The 25,026-nt window shown below is 31.0% G+C and overlaps 1 protein-coding gene across 1 annotated transcript in view; it reads right to left on the bottom strand.

Moving 5' to 3' along the window:
- Window positions 1-25,026, bottom strand: part of LOC113554379 (discoidin domain-containing receptor tyrosine kinase B-like) — a 55,527-nt gene that overhangs the window by 9,832 nt on the left and 20,669 nt on the right. The window contains exons 3-7 of the mRNA XM_026958196.1: window positions 21,649-21,880; window positions 8,959-9,106; window positions 8,673-8,849; window positions 7,239-7,372; window positions 3,544-3,751 (exon numbers count right to left, since the gene is read on the bottom strand). Of these exons, the coding sequence (XP_026813997.1) occupies window positions 3,544-3,751; window positions 7,239-7,372; window positions 8,673-8,849; window positions 8,959-9,106; window positions 21,649-21,880 (899 nt within the window). The remainder of the gene's footprint in view (window positions 1-3,543; window positions 3,752-7,238; window positions 7,373-8,672; window positions 8,850-8,958; window positions 9,107-21,648; window positions 21,881-25,026) is intronic.

The raw sequence follows: 25,026 nt of genomic DNA, 5'->3' as shown, positions 1-25,026 counted from the left end.
ATCGTTATTGTAACAATATTAATTTTAGCAAATATTTAAAAGCCAGGAAAACGTTATCATAGCTTTCTTAATATTTTGATGAAATTCAAGTAAGTTTAATTACTTAGAAATAATATTTCATAGTATATAAGTGGTGAGTATGCGATGACAATAGTTGGGAGGGTTAGGGGGGGGGACCTTAAATATATGAAAATACTTTTTTTATAACGATAACTCAAATTTTGTGAAAATATTAAAAGATTAATAATGATGAAAATAATATTTCACATTTGAATGTATAATTATTTAAATCTATCGTTTAATTTTTGTGTTTTGTGACATTATTTGGAATAGTAACCATTTATATTAAACGCATTTTTACTCATACACAGTATTGTGTGTGACAATTAATTTGCATGTGTACAAGAGTGTAAAAAGGGGCATGCGGTTTGGCACCATTGCATAACAATGTCTTTCGCAGTTAAAAAGCAACGAATTTAAAGCGGGTAGACCGAGATAATAGGAACGGGATAGTAGGAGGGTCCAGAAGCAATTACGTAGGCCCATTGTTCAAGAGCACCTCAAAAACCGCGGCAATTAAGGGTCTCACAATTTTCGTTGTCATTATTATCCCAGTGGACAGGCAACTTATATAAAAGTTCTTAATTAAAAAATACTCGGTTCGACGATTTAAAAAACCCACTCCCGGCTCTTGCACTGTTATGCGAGCACCAAAAATTAATAAAATATAAGAATAAAGCGCAAAAAATTCAGGGAAATTAAATAATGGAAATAAAATAGTTATCCTGCTTCTGAGTGAATAAAAAACTACTGATGCGAATAAAAAAACGTTATTATAATATTTTAAAGTTTTTATTATTTTATTATTGGTACAAATAAAAAATTAAAATCCAATTTTAAATTTAATTTAAATTACAATTATTCTTTAAATGTGTAAAGTTTGGGAATACAATCTTAATAATAAAACAGAAATATGATTGTATGAATGGAAAATAAAATAATATAATATAGATTATATGTTGTTACATCTATGACTATTTTTTGATATTGTTAAAACAGATTTATACACGTTATTAATGTTCGCAAAATCTTAGATAATCAAAACCGTCTGATTTAAGATTTTAGTTTACAAGTATTATAACACACAATGTGAAACATTTAAGAAGATGATGTAAAGCACACATTGTACAAGCAGATCAAAGTATATCATGGTAACATCTTTATGCAAAACTTTGTTCATAAATCTACACCTTACCATAACCTACAACGCGTATAATATTATGAGCACGCTGGCAGAAATTCTTTTAAATGCCCTTCATTGGATCCTTTGGGGGCAAAAATAAGGAAAGAGAAAATAAAACCGTTATTAGGGTCGATATTAAAAAGGTTGTTTCCGCGAGCCATTTAACCATTTCCCCCTGCCCATTACACACATCTGTCTCCGCTGCGAGGGTGTCCAAATGAAGACGCCGACAACGTTTATGACCTTTGTTTTTGGTAATTGAAACGAGTACGAGTTTAAAGTCTTAAATCTCGGAGTTAGTGGTTATTTTTAAGCGGTTTCAACGATTCGTAAAACTGGCTACGAATAGTGTATATAATTGGAAGATTATTTCTTAGCCAACATAACAACGGAAACAGCAAGTAAAATTTAGCAGAACGACGCAAGTAAATATAATTTTACTAGAATAACTACAAACTCGACGTAGGTAATCAAACAGATTAATTGTATACAGCGAATAAACAGGAGGTTTGGAATTTAAATAACACAAGCATGAATAAAATAAACCTCACACAAGTATTCGGCACGAAAAGTTTATAAAATATATAAGGTAATCACAATAATAAAATATTGAGCGCAGCAATGATGTTTTAGTCGACGTGAGTTGAAAATCGATTCGCATTTTGTTCTCACCAACAAAAGCGTATATGACTACTAATATATATTATAAATTAGACGATGTTTCGTGTGGCGTTTGCGTTTTTGTACAATTTTGTTTTGCAACTACGTCGTGTATATATGTATACTATGTATCTTTGAGGGATTTGTATCCTACAGCGTAACTATATATTTCCGTTACCGAACCGTTTTTCCCATTTGCCGCCGACAGCGCTCGTATATATTCTCGCAGACATACGGCATGGGGCCCAGGCGATTTTCCCATTACCACTTTTGCCTTACACCCCGAAAACGTTCAGGTAAGCTATAAATCTTCTTATGTAGTGTAATAAAAAAATATATATTAAAAAAAACCAAACAAGACAAAAGTAGATGGAAAAAAATGAAAATAAATACGTAACCCTCTCGAGATTTATGTTACTTTTTCCATTTTCCCGACTACTTATTGTTCCCCGTGGGACGAGGGGATGTCATATTTCCTGGTTATATATAAAACACCTATTTTTTTTTTAATTTCCTAAAAACCGTCGTCATTTAGTCACCTGTCCGAGTGTTAAATCCTTACAGTAAAAATATATACTTTATAATTTTATATCATTATTTCACTACGTCTTGCACTTAAACATTTGTTTTATTTTTTTTATAATAGTTAATAACAATAAAAATTATAATATTATCTTATTTTTCATAGTGAAAGGTAGGAGAACATTTTTATATATTATTATTACCTAAAAATAAGTATACTTATTAAATATTAAACATGTCCGTCAAGATTTCATTTTTATTTTATATTATGTACCTTGTACCATAATGTAGTCACTATAGTGCGTATTCACGCTCGTAGTAGTACTTTATATTACCTTTATAATATATGCATATTCATCTCACTTAAAAAATATATACACTATAAAATGCATGTATGAGGGTCGTACAAGACGCGAGTATATATTGCTGATTTTTTTTTTTCGTAAAATAAAATACAGTGCACTGTTTGCACGCGGAATGCACAAGATAGCGGGGAAGGTGCATTTTGGGTAGGGAAAGGACGTACTCGTGCAGGTATAAATAAGCATGTTTTCAGTCGGATGCTTTCGATTAACACACTCGAGTTATTTCTGGTACGCCGACCTGGCATATTCACCATATTATATATTATTTGATTAAAAGCGGAGAGCAAGTAAAATCCAGAATACAAAAATTCACCGGGATTAAAAAAGTCACAGACCACATCAATCCTGTGCTTTGAAATGTGATGGAGTAGTGATATATGAGTATGAATCGTCGACCATATAATAATAATGGTTCACTTTAATAGGTGTTAAAAATACCAGAGTTCATGAAACCATGCGTTTAAATATAGACAAAGTATAAAAAGTCACATATATGTATTATAGCGAGACGACCCCCATTTGATTTTGCAATCGAGAAATCAACCTAGTAACTTACTTTTCTGATTGTTATAATTAATTAAAAATTGCATTGAGTTTAATGATAAATTATTATTAGGTATACAAATAAAATAAACTATGTGCGTATTTGAACGTCGCCGTCGACAGTTGATATGTATTGTGTGTATTGTATTATTTAAGTAACTGAAGTGGTCGTACTCTGTATGTATATTAAAATATGTTATTTATATTTACCAGAATCGAATGTTATTTCGCTGATCATAATCCACTTGGCGGCAAAAGACAGTCTAAGTTTAATGAAACGACCGACTCTCCTGTGCAATTTGATGCTGACATTCCTGGACGATTCAAATATTCTGTCTTCCATGTACGTGTATGTCAACGGTTCCGACGAGTAAACTTTTCCTCCTACGCTGAATAAAATGCTCGCTTCGGAGAACACCTGAAATTCAAAGTTTTTATTAAGATCTCTGTATACAACTCAATAACTATATAAACGGAAAAGTATATAACCGTCAACGATGAGTCGCTCTCCCATAAAAAAAAAGTAAATAAATAAATAAACCTTCTATGGTTTTATTCTACAAATGTTTGTAGATTGTAAGTCAATTTTGAGTTAACAACACTTTTATTCAGTGCTGGTGTGCGTGTGTAAGAACAGTTAGAACACCAACGCAGTTGTGCACGTCTACAGGGAATACCGATTTTTCTTTCGTTTTTATATAAGACGAGACTATCTCCAAACTAGAAAATATATATTTCGCGTTCCGTCGCCAACCACACCAATCAATAACCTGTGACTATAGTATAGAAATGTGACAATATATACACATCACCACGCCAACGGCTATTACGGCGTATTGTCTGTGTATTATGTATATCGGGACCTCGAGCATACAGTGATTTATTGCGTGTTTTGGCCCCGTACATGCTAATAGTCTATGGCAGTAGGTTTTATTCTCGTATCAAAATATCTTGTAGGACGGTCTTAGTTAATGTACCACATGAATCTTCATTACTGGCGGACGCAGTGTCAACACATCGCTGGAAGATTTAGTATAGCGTCCACGTGCCGTCGGTTAAAATACTGTTAAAATAATACGTAAATCATTGGTGTACTCGAAATTCCTTTTGTCGGGAATAATATCCTCAGCAGTATAAATATTTAACGTTTTGTTTTACAAATCGATCTGCACCCTTTTTCTACCTCCTTGCCAGCAAGACAACAACGATATTAACGCCAGTTTTTCGGTAGGTGTTTGGTATGTATAAATTTCATAAATACGCGTGGTTTTTTTGATTAAATACATCATATCTATATATTATACAATTACTAAACTTACGAGTTCACAAATATATGATATTTTAAAATAAAACATCACATACGTACCTTTGTGCACATTATACATATTATTATATTACATCGATAAGTGAATATATAGTATGTCGATCAAAATCTAATAGTTAATGATTACAGGAACGCGGCAATGATGGGAGTAGGTATAACGGGATTAAGAAGTTTTTGGTCTCGACGGGATTTCATTGTGTTGTATGTTTATCGCAGAATATTATTACGACGCTGCACACTTCGATTGGGCCTTGTAATATTCTGATGTTAATATAACACCGTGCAGGCATGTTGATGTGACAGCAATTGCGTTGTTTTATCAAACTTGAAACACAGTATGTACGCATGATAAGGTTTGACGATTCGGTATGTGTGTAATGTGCTAAAACTCATTTCGGTGTGCAGATGGGAAATTAAAGAACCTAGCATCACTAATCGAAAGTGATAGAGTAAGATAAAACACTGTAATAGGGTGTGTCTAATTTTAAGGAGCACTTTAAGATTACAAACGCTGTTGATTAAATTACGTGTAATGCGAAAAAAGCCAATAATACTCCCAGAAAGTTTTAAGAAATTAGTTTTCAAGAAAAAAAAACTCAGACATTAGGACAGTGGTGTACAGGATTCTAGAAAGCGCGAAGTTTGCCTTGGCCAATAGCCCATAAAAGTTTTCAGATTTGTAACGGAGAATGAATAACGCAATTAGAGGCACAAAAAACTTTTGCGACTTGTTTAAGTCGTTTTTAAGCAGCGGGAATGGGAAATGTTAAAACTAGTTTATGAGATATGTATACAACTCTTGGTATATTATAGTTGGCAACGACCCTACGATACTCGTGTAAAATGTATAGTAGTTATTAATACGGATGTAATTAAATTGATAATATACGTTTCTACGGCTACATTTAAAATTAATAAATTAATTGAGACGGATTTGCCGTTTTTGCAATACAATAACGATGTCATTGATTTAGACCGCTTGTACCTGAAAATCGTAGCGGTGATTAGGCAAACTGTTTTTCATCTACAGATTATATAGTTAATGCGATCGTAGTATTTCCTATTTTGTCATTGCACGAGCATGATTTGAACTCTCCAAAATGGGCAAACCGATTATATCCGTTAATCGATTGCAGCATTCGGGCTTGTTGTAGTAGGGAAACGATTGGAGCGTTGAAAAAATATATTATTTAAGTTGTTCTAAATTTTAATATAGGTACGGCTTAATGAGTTCGAAAAAAATTACATTTTTAAAGGTCAATGTGCGAATGGTCACGTGTGTGTTCCGTGTTTCTATACGGCCAAACAATAGTCTCGGCGTAACACGTGCAGGACGTGGTGCAAGAGAATACGCTAACATAGATTGTTATCTGTTAATTATCGTAAAATCCCCTTGTAAAACAGCTCAATATAACAATAATGCGTCTACGATTGGCCCATCCCCAGCGCGCACAAACATAATGGTATAGGTGTACAGCGTACGGGTTAATCAGGGGTGACCAAAAATGGGAAAACTTCGCGAGCCACGCGGTAAGTGCCTCGAAAAATCAAAGATTTATCACGACGAAGTGGTCATTATCATAAATTAGATTAGATTATTCGGATTTGCAGTAAAATTTACGAAGGCTTGTATAATATTTACAATTGATCTACGCTGTTTAATATGAAAATAGTCGTATAAAATTGCTACGATGCTTAAGATGTTGAGTAAATGTATATTATAAAATCGTAATTCTAATATTTACAAAAATGCTTGTGTAATATTGATAACATGTTTAAGTATTGAAATAAAAAATGTCAAATTATAAAATAATGTTAATTTATTTTTTTGTTACTACTACGAGAACCGCACTTTGGTCACCCTTGGTCCATAAACATATTACACGAACGAATTTATATACATATAACAAATATATATTATGTATATACATAAGTATCACCTATAGTTATATAGATTTTTCACGCAAATCTCCCTTAATAACATCCCTTTTATTGATGAACGGCATAAGGTACGCCTTTAATTTCTCGCGACTGATGGTCTTCCGATGTTTCAATACACACTGTGAACACGTCGAATTTTCGAAATACATAACTTTAATCTGTTTATAGCCCCGTTTTCGTCATATCGTTATATTAGACGTGAGAGAAGAGACCCAGCAGTCGTCGTCGACATCATCCCTGAGACCTACTACTGGGTTTTCTAATATAATTTCGTCATGTCATTATTATCATTATTAATAATTTCGAGACGCAATTTGCATTCGTTTGCAGATTTAACTCTCTCCCCATCACCTTTTGCGTAGTATATAGTATATATACAGACAACAACCATCTCCGGGGAGATTGTGAGTTTATAATCGGATTTTTGAATTCGTTTCCACTTTGGGGTTAGACAACGTCGAGTTATAATTGTGTTACCACTGTGGGCGCTTTTTAATGGGTTCGATTAGATGTCAGCAAATACAGCGTTCTTAAGAAAGAATAAATTATCGTTTCATACAACACTGGAGTATAGGTGCCCGAATAAAGATCAACAGTAAGACCGTTCTTAAATTATTTTATGAATATGGAGGACTTTTACCTGTACTTCTTTTTGAAATTGATTGTTACAATATATATGAACCCCGGTGAACTCTCGGACCTTGTCGAATTCAAATTTGATCTCGATCGCTTGACCATTCCTCGTATCATTTCTCCAACCAACCCATCCTTGACCTGAAAGAGTTGTATCTATTAGAAATGTATGCAACATTAATATTAATAATATAACACAAATCGATTAATCAAATTAAAAATTAGCTAAATAAAATTATAATCATACCGATAATCATATTGTTAAATATTGATATATTGTACTGAATATTTTGATACTTCTATAGTTCTATGTAAATATTCCAATATGACGTTAGTACGTTACACAGAAAACGTATTGTGATAAACAAAAATAAGTACCTAACTTTTATAAATAATAATATTTATTACGTATAATATTTTGGTGTATAGATCAAAATAATGCCAACATTTTTTGAATGAAAAAAAATATGAAATATTATATGGAATAAGGTTGATAGAGAATGGGCGGTAAATACATAACATTGTTGCGATTAGCCAAATCGTCTGAGTATATGAATCGGAAAAAATCAACGTTTTACCCTCTCATATAATTTGAAAATAAAGTGATCGTTTACCACGGTCCATTAGATTGTATAGTGGACACGGGCATTGTTGAAAAAAATTGGAATAAAAAACTATTTCTACCACGCAGATCTAGAGTAAGTGGTTGTCTCTCTTTTCCTATACGAAAAAAGCTTTTATTGAATTATTCATGAAAACTAGAAATACGCAACGAACATAACGATTGTGGTTTATGGAATATTTACACTGACTTCGAAAAAACTTGTCCCATGAATATATTTAGGTTTGAAAACTTGGTATATAGTATGGGCGAGTAAGTAGTTTATTATACATTAGTTTGAACTATGGTGCAATGTCAAACGCCAAACGATAAACTGCGAAATATTTATGTATAAATATTAAATACATTTTGTTTTAAAACTAGGATATTTTATATATAATATTATAAAAAAATTGTTTTATCATTGGACTGAATAGAAACATCTATAAACATTTTTAGATGTACGGTGTATACAGGAATACGTTTTTGTTTACTGTTTAACTATATAATAATATAGTAAGTAAATACAATATTATTGATTTATACAATAAAATATACATGGGATATTGATTTTTACTTTGGTTTATTTTTCAAGTATATAATATAGGTTATAGATGATATTATTTTCTATTACAGTATTATCTCTTATATCGAGTATTCCACATACTACGTTAAAACAAAATAAGATATTGTGTTGGTAACAAAAAATAATTTATAATATCACCATATCTAATAGATTAATATTAAATAGCTTTACTTATTTTTTATTTTTATCTTATTTCTACTTATTCTCCTATTTTGGTATTTTTTGTAATTATCATGTAAAAAAACAATATGTACCTCTTTCGGTGTCATAGTATCCCATTCTAAAATTATCTTGACCAACTTTGCCATCGGTCAGTTGTCCAAGACCTCTTTGCAATTCGTCGTCCCAATATCCGTCGTACGTGGAATCATAGAACTCCCATTCCGGGCTGCGTTTATCACCTTGCGGCATCGAGTAACTAAGAATGCCATCTGTACACAATATACACGGGTTATTATAAATTTGGATAATAATGAAAATTAAAAATGTCCTTCGCACGAACAATTTATTCGAGAACAACAATATATTAACTCTACTAACCTGTCCACGGGCATCCGTAGAGCTCGACTCGCATGCACACCTGTCGGGTGTGGTAGCTGTGCGGCAAGAATCTAATTTTCGACGCCCAAATCGGAGGATTCAGTTCTTGTTTGTGTTCTAAGTACGTGTTGATGTTGCCGATCAGTATCTGTAAATAATACAAATTACGTTAAATCACAACCGTATATTATAATGACTTCCAGTAAGTGGGTGTAAACCCAAATCGAACAATCCGGTGAGCGAGAAAAATAGCGTTCACTATAGTCTGTAATATCAAATAACATTCTTGTTTAACGTTTGGGTAATAGTACTACAAATCTAGTCGATACCTATATCATTCACACGGCGGTTTACGATAAATCGAATATAGTGAACATTGTGTCGAAATCGTGGTTGATATGAAATCGAAAAATAAAGCTCAATACGCCAAGATAAATAGAAAATACGCACGTATCGGAATCATATTAATGTTTACGTATAGGGGAGGTTTTCTATACAAAATTACAGAACACTATAATAATATTATATATTTAATATCGGCTTTTGGGTCTCCGTTCAACTGAGGTGTTGTAAAACATACATAGATGTGAAACACGCGGCGATTGTACCTCTGAGATTGATCGTAGACGACCGCACGGGAAATGATTACTCGCCATAATCAATAATTGCGCGTTTGGAACCCATATTTTTCTCGAACGTGATTATTTTTGTTGGTCCGACGAAGAGTAACGTCGGACCCCGTGTTTGTTATTGTACACCGACCAATATCAATTATTATAGCGTAGGCATGTAAAATATTGACTAACAACATGACTTTAACTCGTTTATATTATGATCGACTCGACCGCTGATTATACGTCTATAAGAATTTATAATATAAATTATACTCTTTCTTAACTAGGAATATTATTCTGCGTATGGAATATTATTTTCACAAAATATTTCGGGCGAAAATAATTATTGGTGAGAATGTTTTCGCCATAACTAAATTACACGGCTAAGAATTTATGATAATAACTGCATGGAGATTTAACGTAAACCAGTATTAAAAACAAACGATATAATATTTTATAAATAAATACTAAATAATTGTTATTTATCATCGTCAAAACATACTATAAACCGTTACATCTTTTTACAAACGATGATTCTAACAGTCCGTTATATTGTTCCTGCTTGTAATATCCACGCATGCAAATGATTTCATTACTGTAATTATATTGTTTATTTTTTTAACTAGACACGCATAAAAATAAATCACCAAACTTCGACCGCCATTATACAGCTATAGTTTTGCAATAAACGATTCTACTTATCATATTATTATATATTATAATACAGAATTATTATTAAAATTCACGATCGAAATACAAAAACGTATTTAGCTCAAACATTCGCGTGTAAATAATATACGGAATAAAAAACGCGTTTCACACTTTCGGGATTGTTTGTAGTTGTCCTCGCGTATATAAGAATATATAATGTATATAATAAATGGTGTGTAGTGTGTATGCTAGCCGTATAGACGTCCCGAAGTGTGTCTAAAAAGAAGTCGAAACGAGTTTTTTCTTCTTTTGAACTCCGTATATGTACACACAGACCTCTAGGCGACGGGACAATACGTACTCACAATAGACACATTTCACTCGAGTAGGTATCGCGCGCGCGTGTTCTACTGAACCTAATATATATATATATGTATACATATTTTAGCAAGCGACAGTACTATATATCATAAGTATATACTCCAGGGCGTCTCGCATGATCGAATTTTGACCTATATATAGTATATGTATAATTACATATACAGTACACACATTAATGAGTATTTTTTCGAGAAGAATTGCGATCCTAGTCTTATTTTCGTCTTTTACGAAATAATAATAATAATAATATTTTCGATATTTTCTTTGGTCATTTATAATGTCATAAACTTATGCATATTGGTACTATTATAAGCATAACTATTGTTTGTGTCATCCTGCAGGCTGCTCGACGAGATTATTATTATTATTATTATTATTATATTACTTTACTATATTATTATGACGTATGCATGACACTATGTAAATAATAATATAATATACTACGCAGACATACGCTATATTAATAATATGTTTTGTTACGTGTGTAATGTGCGTACAATCCGCGACGACAACAACAGCGGCGACGGCGGATTGTTTATTAAACGAGAGTACATCTGTTACACACAGTTTTGTATTTCGCTACAGTGATTTATTACATAAAATATCATAATGTACAACCGTTCGCTGGTAGCAAAAGCTCGACACCGCAGCTATACGGCAGTAGATATATATGCCGACTACAGCCATACGCCTTATCCCTGTGTTCGTTCTGAAGTTCTCGTCTTCTCACACCCTGCACCACCACCCTGCCAAACCATAATAATAATAATAATAATGATTACTGGGCTTTATGAATCATTCTCGTGGCATGGACCGATCTCTCTTCAATATGCGTGCGGAACGGGAAACACAGCGCGCGGCAATAAAACACGATAAAATTAGCCTGGAGAGAGTTTCCTCGTCACCAGATGTTGCTCGCATGATTTAGAAGCCAGGGGCTCGCTTAATATGTATATATATATATAATATAACCGTATGTGCGGTGGCGGCTGCAGTATCCGTCGTTCGCAGACGTTCGAGGTTTGCGACGTCTTCTCGGCCGCAGGCCGTATCATAGATATGTACATATATATATATATATATATGTATGAGGGTAAACTCCGGTGGTCAAAAGCTAATCCCTGAGAAGAAAAGCGATCTTTTTTTTAAAATATTTTTTTAATAATGTATAACTTAGGTTATTTGTTTTGTAAATGCTGGTAAAATTTGGTCCCAAGATAGGTTTAGAAATAAAAAAAAGATGTAGGTACATGTAATTGCGCCAGTCATTTCGATAACTTTATCATACAAAAATGGTATTTGTTTTATACGTTTTTAACCATTTTTTAGTCAAGATTAAAGTAATTAGAAAGTTATAGAAAAATACAACTAAAATATTAAAAAAACGTATTACATAACAGGTAAGCACGTCGTTTTTTGTTTTTCCTAACCAAATTTCATTACAATTCGAATCGATGATGGTATATTAAATTAATAATATTATTTTTTTATCTTGAAGAACATAGTTTGCAAGGGACGACGAAAAAATCCTTTTGTGGTCCAGAGAAGATGGTCGAAATTTGATCCTAGCAGTGTCCGTGTAAACATCAGCGAGTGCGGGGCAGCATGTTTTATACTTGTGGACGCGGTGACGCGGAGAGCAGCTATAAGGTCGTGACGTTCTCACGATGTTCATCTCTCTCTCTCTCTTTAGTCTTTGAGCGTTTTAATTGGGATGAAAAGCCGAAAATAAATAATGAATATATTGTGTTGAACTCGACTATTATAGGGGTCAGGTAATTTAATAATAACAAGCACGTATCTCGAAGACATGTTGGCTAGCGGCAGGAGGGGCGAGGGACGCATGCAACTTTTAACGAGTTAATACATAATATGCGCCACATACAGAGTTTTATTAAACGTACGGTAGATACGAGTAATATAAATATTCAGATTCTCGATTCTATGTAATCACATGCATAGAAATTGCAGGGTAGTTTTATACGAGATCTACAAATATAAAATATCACGGTTCTGTTTAAGAGAAAAAAAATCCCTAAAAATACACTTTGAATGCATCTCCACTTTAGTAGCTAACATTGCTATACATAATTATAACGGCATAGATTTCATACACGAAAAAAAGTATTTATTAAAGTTATGGTTAAACAGTCATATCAATATTCGCATTATTACTAAATCGTCCCTATACAAATATTATAATATAATTTTTTTTTTAAGAAGATGCCTCGAGCTATCGATAAACAAATATTGTGCATGTATTGTAAAATGAGCCTTTTGTTTCTGAATACTGCATCGTCGACGATGGTATTTAAAAATATTAGTAGTAAGAATTATTACGATTCGATACAATCTTATTTTTAAAAATAACTGATTATAATGTATATATTATTTTAATTTCGCACAGCTAAATAGCGAGTCCATTAGTTTTCTAGATTTTTTTTTCTTAGGAATTTATTTATTCTTGTTCGCTTGACAACACAGCACTATCAAATAATTTAATCGAAATATTATTATTTTATGCGTTTCACCGCTAATGGAAAAGACAGAATCGAATTTCGACGTATTTTGAATTTTAATTTTTTGGCGTAAACGAGATATTCTAAACATGATAATATATGAAATGTACAATATTAAAAAAATAAATAATAACCATGACGATACCGTATTGTTAAACGATGATTACAGGTTAAAAATGAACGTTTAAAATCGTGTATTATTATACATTTATAACACTATAATAAAGCACAGCGTACCGATAATATTATATTATTCGTTATTAAAATAATAGTTAATAGCCCGAAACTACCTCGTGTATCATGATAAAATATTGCATATTATTGTGTATTTGCACTAAGAATGAAAATAAGGTGAACAACAACAGACTATACATAATTTTAACAACATAGATTTTTACACTCTTCATTAAGTATGAGTACGAAACGTCCCGAGGGTCAGAATTAATTAAGGTTGTCGACGAATCGATGTTTTTTACAGTTGCTTATGCCGATGTGTGCTTGTATAAAATATATAATAATAACTATGAATATTATGATGACGTTACTTATATATTATACAACGTATATGCAGGCAACTAGGTGATATAATATATATATATATATATATATGTCATAATATAGTTATATTCGAATATGTGTTTGCGTTGTGTACGCGATTTATTCCGTATAGCTGTAAGGTAAAACTCATTAAAATCAAAAATCAAATCTACGATAATTGGAAAATCGGTATTTGAAAGCTCTGTGCATACAGTGGGTACCTATACGTTTATAATATATACAATTACATATATTACGTATTTAATTATATATATGTATAACATTATGGTATTTTTACGGTCATATGGTGAAATGTGTATAAATACCATATGATAATAATATTCTGTATACATACGAAACGCGATAGGCGTAATATATATATATATTTTTACGACGATGCCAAACCACACAACGACCGTCAGCGAACCCACCGTACTGCAATCTGCGAATATATAGGTATGTTTGTGTTATATACGATGATATTATACACCTATCGTTATGATATTTATATTGCGAGCAAATAATAATATTTCGTTTTGCTTACCGGCTGCCGATCACGCGCCAAATAATAATAACACTATACTTCTAATCGGTCGGGGGTAAACGAGTGGGTTCGAATAAATTGCCCGCGACTATATAGAGAAACAAACGAATGAATTGTGTGTGTGTAATAGAACACTCAATTATATATATATATATACTCATGTTCTCGTACCTATCGGATTGAGATAATAGTATAATATTTAATTGTATATACGGCACTGGAGATACGATCGATTATATAATAATAATTAACATAGGATAAGATGCATAACACCTTTAACATAATAAACATAATAAATTAACAACAACGTTTCATCAATGCGTGACCTGGATGAGAGGAATATCGAAAAATTTATAATAATATTATAAATATAGTGTTTATCGGGTAGATTTCATAATGGGAAATATTTTAAATATAATATGTAACATAATATTCGTCGCTTCGACGTTTTGTACGCAAACACAGCCACACGGTTCATTCGTAGTCGGCAGTCATTCGTCGTTTCCTGTAGTATAAACAATATAATAAATTACGTACAATAACGATATAATGTGTACGCGGTACACATCATCGTCATCCGAAATGTGTATACCTAAAATAAATAATACATAGAATATTTTGCTAACATGCCTTCGGGTATAGGTATACCTTGTTAAGCCCATCGTATTAAAGGTCGCTTAAATCCATATTTACAGGTAAGGCGAGGCACAGTATAGTATTGTACTTAGTATAATAATATCTAATATGTTAAACTCTATTCCAACGAAAGGCTACAATCGAATGGCCGGTAATTTGTCGTAAGGACGAGCAAAACACTGCGCATTCAATTAATATGGTACTCACATCATGTCATTTATCTAGATATCTCATTCATGTCATGTCCATACTAACACACATTACACAAGTTGATTTTTGTGCATTTAAAAATACTTAACACCAAAGTAGCATAACAGATAATATTTTTCTTACACTTTTTCAGTTGTTCGGAAAATAAATTGTTAAAAAATGTATGTTTTCATATTTTTATAATATGTTTATTTATGTATACGCATGAACGTTTAAAACTGAGATGAGCAAAGAAATTCAAAAAAAGACTGGAGGGGGGATGTTCTCCATAACGCTGAACTAAACATTTTCATTTCATTTCATTATAACATAATATATTATATAAAATTACTCAAATTAATAATCGATATAATTAAAACGTTTTTGATTAAATAATATTACTAGACTTACAGATTCAAAATACTGTGCAAACTATATAATTCATGAGAAATAATATAACATCTATATGTAGCATTTCATATCTACCTATGTTGGTTTCTTTATTTTACGCTTATCACTAGATCGGAGTTAGCGTGTTTTAGATACACGCGAGTATAACCACCGGAACGACTTATAATTATAATTTTTAATTAAAATAATCATTGTTAATTACCTTGATAGTTGTTGTGTTTTACGCTTTTTACAGGTTGCGAAACAATAAGGGCGTTGTAATACCGTTCTGATTTCTATATCACGCCAACATTTGTATACGCATGATGTAGTTTATATTTAAAAACAATCCGATAAACTCAACATATATAGGTATATTGTAAAAAGAAAATGTGATTTTGTGATATTTTTCAGTACAAAATAATGATTTTGAATTTTTGAATATCTTTTCATGTACGCATCGCACAACAAAAACTGAGCGACTTCCTACGTGTATACGCGTACATAGAGCGTACATATGAGGATTAACATAATTGTTTCTAGAAGGTGAAAAAAAATCATTATAAAATGTTAGTATTATATTTTTTCACGTTGCATGTATCCTACACTCGGAGTTTTGTAATTTATTCATATTTTAACTGTAGCTTATAGATATACGATACACGAGAAATGGCTAATGATACACACGTACAGCGCGCAATAATTGTTAGCTTATCAACCTAGCGAAATCGTTGGCAGTATAATAATAAACTTTACTATGTTTTTCCTCTTATTTACTTACCGGCCTCGTTATAAATAATGGTTTGTACCTACTTGAAAAGTTGAACTTAAAAAATATTAAATATAAAAAAAGAAACATGAAAGTTTCAAGAGGAAAACCGTGCATCCACGCAAATACAAACACGAAGGGAAATATTAATAACTTACAACTCGGGAAAAAGGAAAGTTTACTTGAAGTTTAATTAATCACATTGCTGAATGTGAACAAAATAAAAAGGTACGCCTCTTTGAGTATTTAATTATTTTACGTATTTTTTCGTCTAAACATTAATTACGATTTCATTGAAAACACAAGCGATATTATTTTTGTACAAAATGTTAAATCATTGCAATATATTATTGAAAAATATTGCAAGGGGAAAAATCCATTAATGTTTCTGTTTGTTATTATACAAGCAACGGTGTTTGTCATTATATCAACGAAAAAGAAAATAATAATAATATCGCAAGAAAGAAATGTATTAAATGAATAATGGAAAAAGAAAAAAAATCATGGAGCGTTATTAAAAAAATAAATCAAAATAAACTTATTTTTTTGTTTTTATTTTGTTAAATGCTTACTAAAAATCCATTATTATAATAAAATATAACTATTTTAATTAAACAATTAAAAAAAATGAAACACGCCATTTCTGAGTAATAAATAATAAAATTATTCGTTAAAGTTTGTATATATATATATATATATTAGGGAGATAAAAAAAAAATGAACATGGCAAACATAAATTTTGTAAGATGGACGAAAAAATTCGGTATTGAAAATTTGCTTTGAATCGGACTCGAAAAATTATATATGACGTAATTACGAGAAACATTGAAAAAAAAACTTGTTGCGTTTAATGAAAAAACAATAGAACAAGAGCTTACAAATTCCATTATGATAATTAGACATTGTTTTAATCGTTATACGTACAAAACACTAACGACAACAAAACAATCGCAATAATAATAATCTGTGTAATTCCATATTTGTTTTTTTCTTCGCAGCATTGTTCATATATATATATATTATAATAGCCGTGTTCCCGCGGGTTTAACACACCGCCCTTTAACAGCCCGTTTTATTCGATTCACCGGTAACGTGCTATGAGTTGCGTGTTATTAAACTTCTCCACCTCTCCCTCGGAGCACAGATAAAATTGCGAAGAAAACCAAGTTAAAAAAATAGCAAATTATTTTCGGACAGATCACGTGCAGCATCCTACACGTCCGTATACAGAATCTTCCATATTGGTATAGGCCTCCCTGCACTTGCTACTCCTTCCTTATTCTCCCCCAATTCCATACGCCATCATACGGCTTGTGGATTAGGATTCTGTGGCAGAAATAATCTTACCTACATGTGCTGTTTACGAATAAACAAATAGTGAAATACTGCACTGTGCGCGTAGACACCACGGCGGCGACGGGTTACGAGAGTGTGCAATGAGCATTATATTATATAGATATATGCGGCAGTGGCGGTCCCGTGTCATTAATCTCTGCGAAAGGTTGTTAGCCGTTGTGTCGTGTCGGAGGGAAGTACGAAAAAAAAAATATAAATTATATTAAAGCGATTCACTCGATCAGAAAAGAATACTAGGGGGGGGGCTAAGATTATATACACATATTATATTATAATGATACCAGCGAGTCTATACATATTGACGAGAGCCCGTGCGGCGACCACACACACACACACACACACACACACTTACAAGAGTAATGATTTCGTTGATCTCTTTAACCCGACGACGATACACTTGTATTGTACTACTTTATCATTCTACTTACTACCACTACAACTATTATACAAAGTACGATGTAATGATCAAGCGTGTGCCGCGCGTACTCATGTGTGTGATGCGTGTGTGTGTATGTGTGTAGTTGGCGAAGTATATCATATTAATATATTATATCTATTGATCGACAGGCGTATTCACGCACGCACAAAAGTTGCGATTATGAATACCTACTCAATCATTTACACATGCCGCCCCCGCTCGCCCACACGTCATAAGGCGAAACGCTGAATTTTATTTTTAGAACCGTTCCCTAGTTATATGTACGACGGGTTTCCATCTTATATTTACATTTTGAGTATCTATTATACCTATCTATCCGATCTGGATACGCAAATTAAAACATCTCCCGATCACATCCTGCATGCACACATTCATAACACCACCTTTGTATAAATCGTGAGGTGCGGGTCAACGAGAAGAGCTGCACTGATTAAAGCATGATGTGGCATAATATTAGATAGATATAAAATAAGAGTAAATCAAATGTTAATCGTGACAAAATATTATAATTAAATTGGAGATTAGAATTTAGTACTTTGTTTATATTGCGAAGATATTGTTGTTGTAGGTATTTATAATAGAACTTTAATTAATCAGATTCTGTTGTGCCTAGTAAAGTATTGTTCTTCAAAAATACAAAAATTATAGAATCAAAATATAATAATTTTAAATTCTTCAAGATGAGTTGTTTTACAATGTAAATTGTTTAATTTGATTTTTGAAAATTATAATAATAACACTTAAGAAGTTAAAATGTGTGATTTCCACTACCATTTATACAATTTATATTGTATTATTAATAAGAAAACATACTGACACATAAACTTTTGGTTAAAACATTTATGCGTTTTCCTTTTTACCGTGCGTAAAGTGAATCCGTGTAATGTAAGTCTGCAAAACAGAGCATTCAATTTTTATGTCCTCAAATGACGTGGTTGTTTTAATAAAAACGCAATCGAAATATGCACTTAAAATGTATAATTACAACCCAACTACGTTTTTTAACGTATTACATATGTTTGTAATGACAATTTAGGCATTGTACTATTTGTAATTAAAATAAAAAAAATATAAGAGGTAAGTATAAAAACAAATTAATTACAAAAAAGGAAACATTAATTAAACAATATTTAATCATGTACGATGTACCCCCTAAAAACTATATATATATGCATAAGAGTAGAAAAAATTTAATATTTAACCTTTCAAAGCACTTTGAGTATGAATAACTGTCTGAAATCACAAAGTAAAAGTGTTTAACGAGTAATATCGACGAAATTTAATATTAGTTGTATATTCTCATACTTTGACGTAACAAAAAAAGTTTTTATTTCATTACTTGAAAAAAAATGTAATTGTTATTATATAATATGATATTTACATTATGCATAATTATTTAAATAAAAAAAAATTATAAATATATATTTGATAATCTATTATTCTATTTCTTTTGGAATTTTTGATGTATTCATTTTTACTTATTAGTGTAGTTTAAGTTTAATATTTATGAAAAAAAAATATATTTTTACACTGACCGTAAGAATATGATAAACGATTACAAGTTTTTAAATAATAATATGCACATAATACGAGCGTATAGAGTAGTTCCGAGTAAATACCACTCTATCCTTAGTTCTCGACGTAGTGGTTATAATCTGTACACTAAAATAAATTGGAGTGATCGTATGGGTCATCTCGTAGGGTGCATTTTAATTTATAATAAATACAGAATGCTGTCATATTATATTATAGTGTACACATATATACATACATAGTGGTACATAAATATTATGTATAATATTCAAATTGGTTGCTGTTAAATATTCTGATGCAAAAATGTTTGTTGGGTTGGAGTGCGAGGGGTATGTTTAATTTTCGAAAATACTCGATTAATAAGGTCCGTTAATTAATCGCGAAGGATATAATCAAATTAGACCCACTAAAATGAATTTCCCTCGAGAAATCACTTGACGGTGAAATACGTATATGTCAATACCTATATAAATATATACATATTATATAGGTTATATTATGTGATATAGTATATACGTTATGTAGTGTATTTAGGTAAATAATATAATACACACACTTAACCGTCGCATTAACGACCTACAACGAATAAATAAATATAATAAATATCATATCGGGGGATTCTTTTAAATTATTCATAATGTTATATTAGTCTGTAGGGTTTATTCAATATTGTTTGAGGACATTCTTTATCATTGTTTGTTTAGTATATCTATTGTAAGACTTATGTATATATATTTAAAATGTATAGGGATATTAACTCGGTAATGCTGCAATAGCTCGGAAATATTATAGAAGAGAAAAAACCTTACCGTTACATAAACTTTGTATACTTATTGTGACTATATAGCACAGGGAAGGATGTATAGTTTATAACGTCTTTTGTTATATGTATAAAAAAAGCCCACGGTTGAGTTGTTTCAGGGGAGATTTTTATATTGTTTTCGTGCTATATTTCAAAAGATAATGGCCTCTAAAATCAACAGCTCCGTTAAGTTTCATTGTGAATCAGCGTTTAATGTCAGACATTATTTTAATTACATTGATAAATAATATTTAAGTCTGGAAAGACGTACTTAGACGAAAACTGTACCTAAAAGGGTAATATTATTATAGAATCTTATTTTTTACAACACTTTGACCACTAATTGTTATTAATTTTTAAAACAGTAATTTGGCTTGTTTTATGCAATATACACCTACTTACTAAAAAAACAAAATCTAAATAAAAATTTTAGCTGAGTAAAAAAATATATTCTATCGTCTGCGATAATTGCCAATCGATACTATAAACATTATGTTATCAGGTTTAGTATTTAGAAATTGGATTATAATTCTTAAATTTTAAAGAAAAAGTTAATACGATTGTATTAATTATATTTAAATATCTAGTAAACCAATACGATCATACTGATTTAGTCTAGTTAAACTAACCAATGCAATAATACCTAATTTATGACAACATGGAATACTGATAATCGATGAAAAAAAAAAATGACCATAATGAAGTTTTTATCAATCTTCGAACTGCTGTGATTACTCAACCAGCATAACATCTTTATAGAATTATTAAGTAGGCATATAAAATCGAAACAAAATTAAAATAAATAAAGTATCGAATCTCATTAATATAAATTTATAAAATATTATTGGGGTTCTATAATCTCAAAGAATCGATTTGATTTTTTTTCAAAGCAAAAAGATAACTTTTAAAATTATAGAATACTTAATTATTATTTTAATTTATATTACAATTTAAGACATAATAAAACACTACGCCATAACACAATTAATAAACGATTGTAATTCACAATGCATATATATTAAATGTAATACTATACATTATAATATAATATACCTAAAATGAATACAAAGAGTATAATGAGTATAATATTATTATATTAAATTCTTAAAAAATAATAAAAAAATAATACAAGTAAATAATTTTTTTTTTAATATTTTATTTTTAAAACAATGCCTTAGATTAATATGATTTTTATCATTCATTTAAAGATGTTTACCGACTTAAATTTAAAAATATAATATTTATTATTTTATTTATAGATACACATGTGTAATAACTAAACGCGTATAATTTTGCTTAATTTGTAATGTAGTATATTATTTTTATTTACCTCGTGTCCAGTGATGTTTCTGTATCGGACCCATTTTCCAAGCTTTGGTCTCCAGTAGTCAATCAGAAACGCTTCAGTGAACTCTTGACCTTGTCCATTGCCAAACCTGCCTTGAGTCTCCACAGACGTGATCACTCTTACCACGTGTAAATTGACTTCAAGCCATTCAGTGGGTTCCCTAGTGACCGGCTCTTTTGGACACCAAGCACCCCCTTCTCTTTCTGTGCGTACCCTGAAACGAAAAATATTAAACTTTACATTCTGCGATCGTTAAAACATGACCTAGTTTGTGTTAAAAAAAAAAACAGAGGCTGAAAATGTCAAAAGGATTTCTGCCGTATCGGTAAAAAGTCAACTGCTGACATTATAATCCATTTCATCGTTTTATGACAGTTGAGCTACCAAAAAAAAAAAAATCCTTCCCCGTTATTATTGGCCTTATTGTTTGGAGCTAAAAGTTGTACGTGACCAACATGTAAATTGTTTAAGGGTCAAATTATATGTATACGCACATATATATTAATGTATATTATATTAGGTATATATATTTATATATCAGTATAAAACAAATGTATTTTGGTACAAAATGCGTGCGTGCTGAACTTTTCGAAAAACGTGGTAAATTATGAATACTAATTTATTGTGATATTATTACTTTTAAACACGGTGTTAAATCATAAAGCTCACGATCTTCGTGAAAATATAACGTTGTGCTTTAGTATATTATATTACTTATCTATACTAATGTTAAGAGTTTCAGACCTAATCAATTTACGCGCGTAATCCTTTGTTGGCAACAATAAGATTCATAAATATTAGTTGGCAACAATTTTATTTCAATTAGATGTTAGATTTATATAAAATCAATTAATCGTTATGCATATTGGTTATTGTTAACACTCAAAAATAAGAGTTTTAGCCAAAATGTCTGTTTTTAGATCGTAATTCGATTTCAAACGATGTTGCACGACTGAAAATAGAGATAATCTTTTGGCGACGGCATCGGCAGTGCACCGTAGACCAGAAATGTCAAATGCACCGCCATCGATTTTTTTGACTGTCCACAGCTACAAGAATCATTAGAAAATTAAGAAAAAAATAAATACGATTTGTATTTTGTATCATAACTATGTTAGAGAGATACAATATAAAATTATTATGGTATAAAATGACGTATTATGTACTTTACCAGCAATAACTCTGTTCTATATATATTTTTTTATTAAATATATACGTTTTTTAGTTGTACTTGTTAATGTGAGAAATTATTTTCATTAACAAATCTCCTATTAGATGATTCAGATTACTATAAGGTTACTTAGCTTTGTCCATAGTACGATTTTTTTTTCGAAATAGAAAAGAATTGTTAGATTTTATCACAGATATTAAAAACAAATTACTAATTTGAATAATATCAAATAAGTTTGATTTAACCAGTTTGACTCCAGATTTATATATATTTTTCGTGCGACCCGCGCAGTATTCTATTCACCAACTTTAGCCCGGTCGATATTTTATGTTTGATATGCGCCTACCGTCGATGTTCAATATCGAATTAAGTATTGTGCACTATATCATTTCGATTTTTTAATGTACATATTTATTGCATAGTAAACAATTATTACGCATCGTCTGGAATAATTGTTGGTAATTACGACACGCACAAGCACTTGTAGGTACAATGTTCAATACATAATATAAACGATCTCGAACCACACCACGTGGACAATATTACGGGCGACATATCAGACATCATTTGCACCGAAATTAATACGTGCTATAGCGGACGACAGATAAAGAGGTTTGGCTGAGAATTAAACGGCAATAAAAACGCCGCTAAATTATAATATTATTATATTAAGACTATTTGAGCGCGTCTTCTTCAGATCGATCAACGATAAAGGATTACCACGGATACCGGTTGTCGAATATACCTCATATGGATATAATTATATGTGTATACCACGGTCATAGAAATTAGTTGACTAGGTATATAGTTTGCGTTTCTTGCGAGTGGGTAAACGCAATGATTTTTACGTCACTGGTTAACCAGTCAGAGGAAAACGCGGTTCGGTCGACGCAGTAGTCATTCTTTTCACGTTTATAGGCAGCAAGTCTATCTCAAACCGTATGCGTGAAAAGTGACGTTGTGCAATGCGACGAATGATTTTAGTGAAGCGAATCTATAGAATTCAATAAACGTACAATATAATATTTGCAAGCCTCTGCATATCCGGTCCCAGTTGCCTGTTTCCGGAAGACTTTCCGAGCGCGGCGAGTGTCAAGGTATAAGAATAAGACGCATAATATTATCAGCATACCTATGCTACAAAATATACAATATTCACAAGTTTTTCTCACTAAAATGCCTCATCAACGTGATTATTTACTGTAACTCTTTTAGTTGCGCATAAAATACGTATTATAAAATGAATAAACATTAAAAAATAATCTCGTGATTATTTACCAAACTGAGTTCTTAAATGTCATGTCATATTTTTAAAATTTTTCTTTAGATTAAATATAATTCTAAAATTCAGAGTTATTGCTGTATTGATAGCGAATACAATATGATATAACACAATAACCAGTAAGTTGAATACTTATTTAATCATTTGGAAAGTTTTAAATGTTTTATTCGTATAAACAGTAAGTATCAATTATATTACAGTTCCTCCTCTATACGGATACTACGATAAAAAGTTTTTAGACTAATATATTATTCAAAGAATACAATATACATACATACAATATACAATACACAATATATGCATATGCATATACATATACATATTACATATTGCAGTATTATATTATACAGTTTAGATAGGATAAACTAGTATATACATAACAATATGCGATACACGTAGATATTACATTTAATCGAAAACAACTTTTGCTGTACGCTTGTATAATAAATTGATAAACTTTTACGGAACGCATTTCGTTAAAATTTTAATATAAATCATTACGTACAACTCGTTTAATTTTCCAAGACATATTATGATTATGTTTATGTCACGCTGTATCAGATAATGCAACTATAATATATTTTTTATACTATAATACATTATAGTTGAATAAAATCGCTGCGGGGGAATAACGAAACCAGGTAACTCATGACATAGATGTATGTAGAAACTTACAAGTACAAATTAGTTGATGTATCTTCTCAATATAGTTATTAATATAAAATAGAAATGTAGAAATGTGACGTTCAATTTTACACAATTACTAAACCATATAATTCAATATTATACTTACATACAAAGTTATCTTAGTTATCTAAGGAGTTGGTCATTATTTTACATTAAAACAGATGCAACAGATAAATTTAAACACTGCGAAGAAAAAGCGTTACGCCATACTAAAAAGCAT

Source organism: Rhopalosiphum maidis, chromosome 2 (assembly GCF_003676215.2).
Source record: "Rhopalosiphum maidis isolate BTI-1 chromosome 2, ASM367621v3, whole genome shotgun sequence".
Classification (NCBI taxonomy): domain Eukaryota; kingdom Metazoa; phylum Arthropoda; class Insecta; order Hemiptera; family Aphididae; genus Rhopalosiphum; species Rhopalosiphum maidis.
This window is presented reverse-complemented; position numbering and strand designations above follow the sequence as displayed.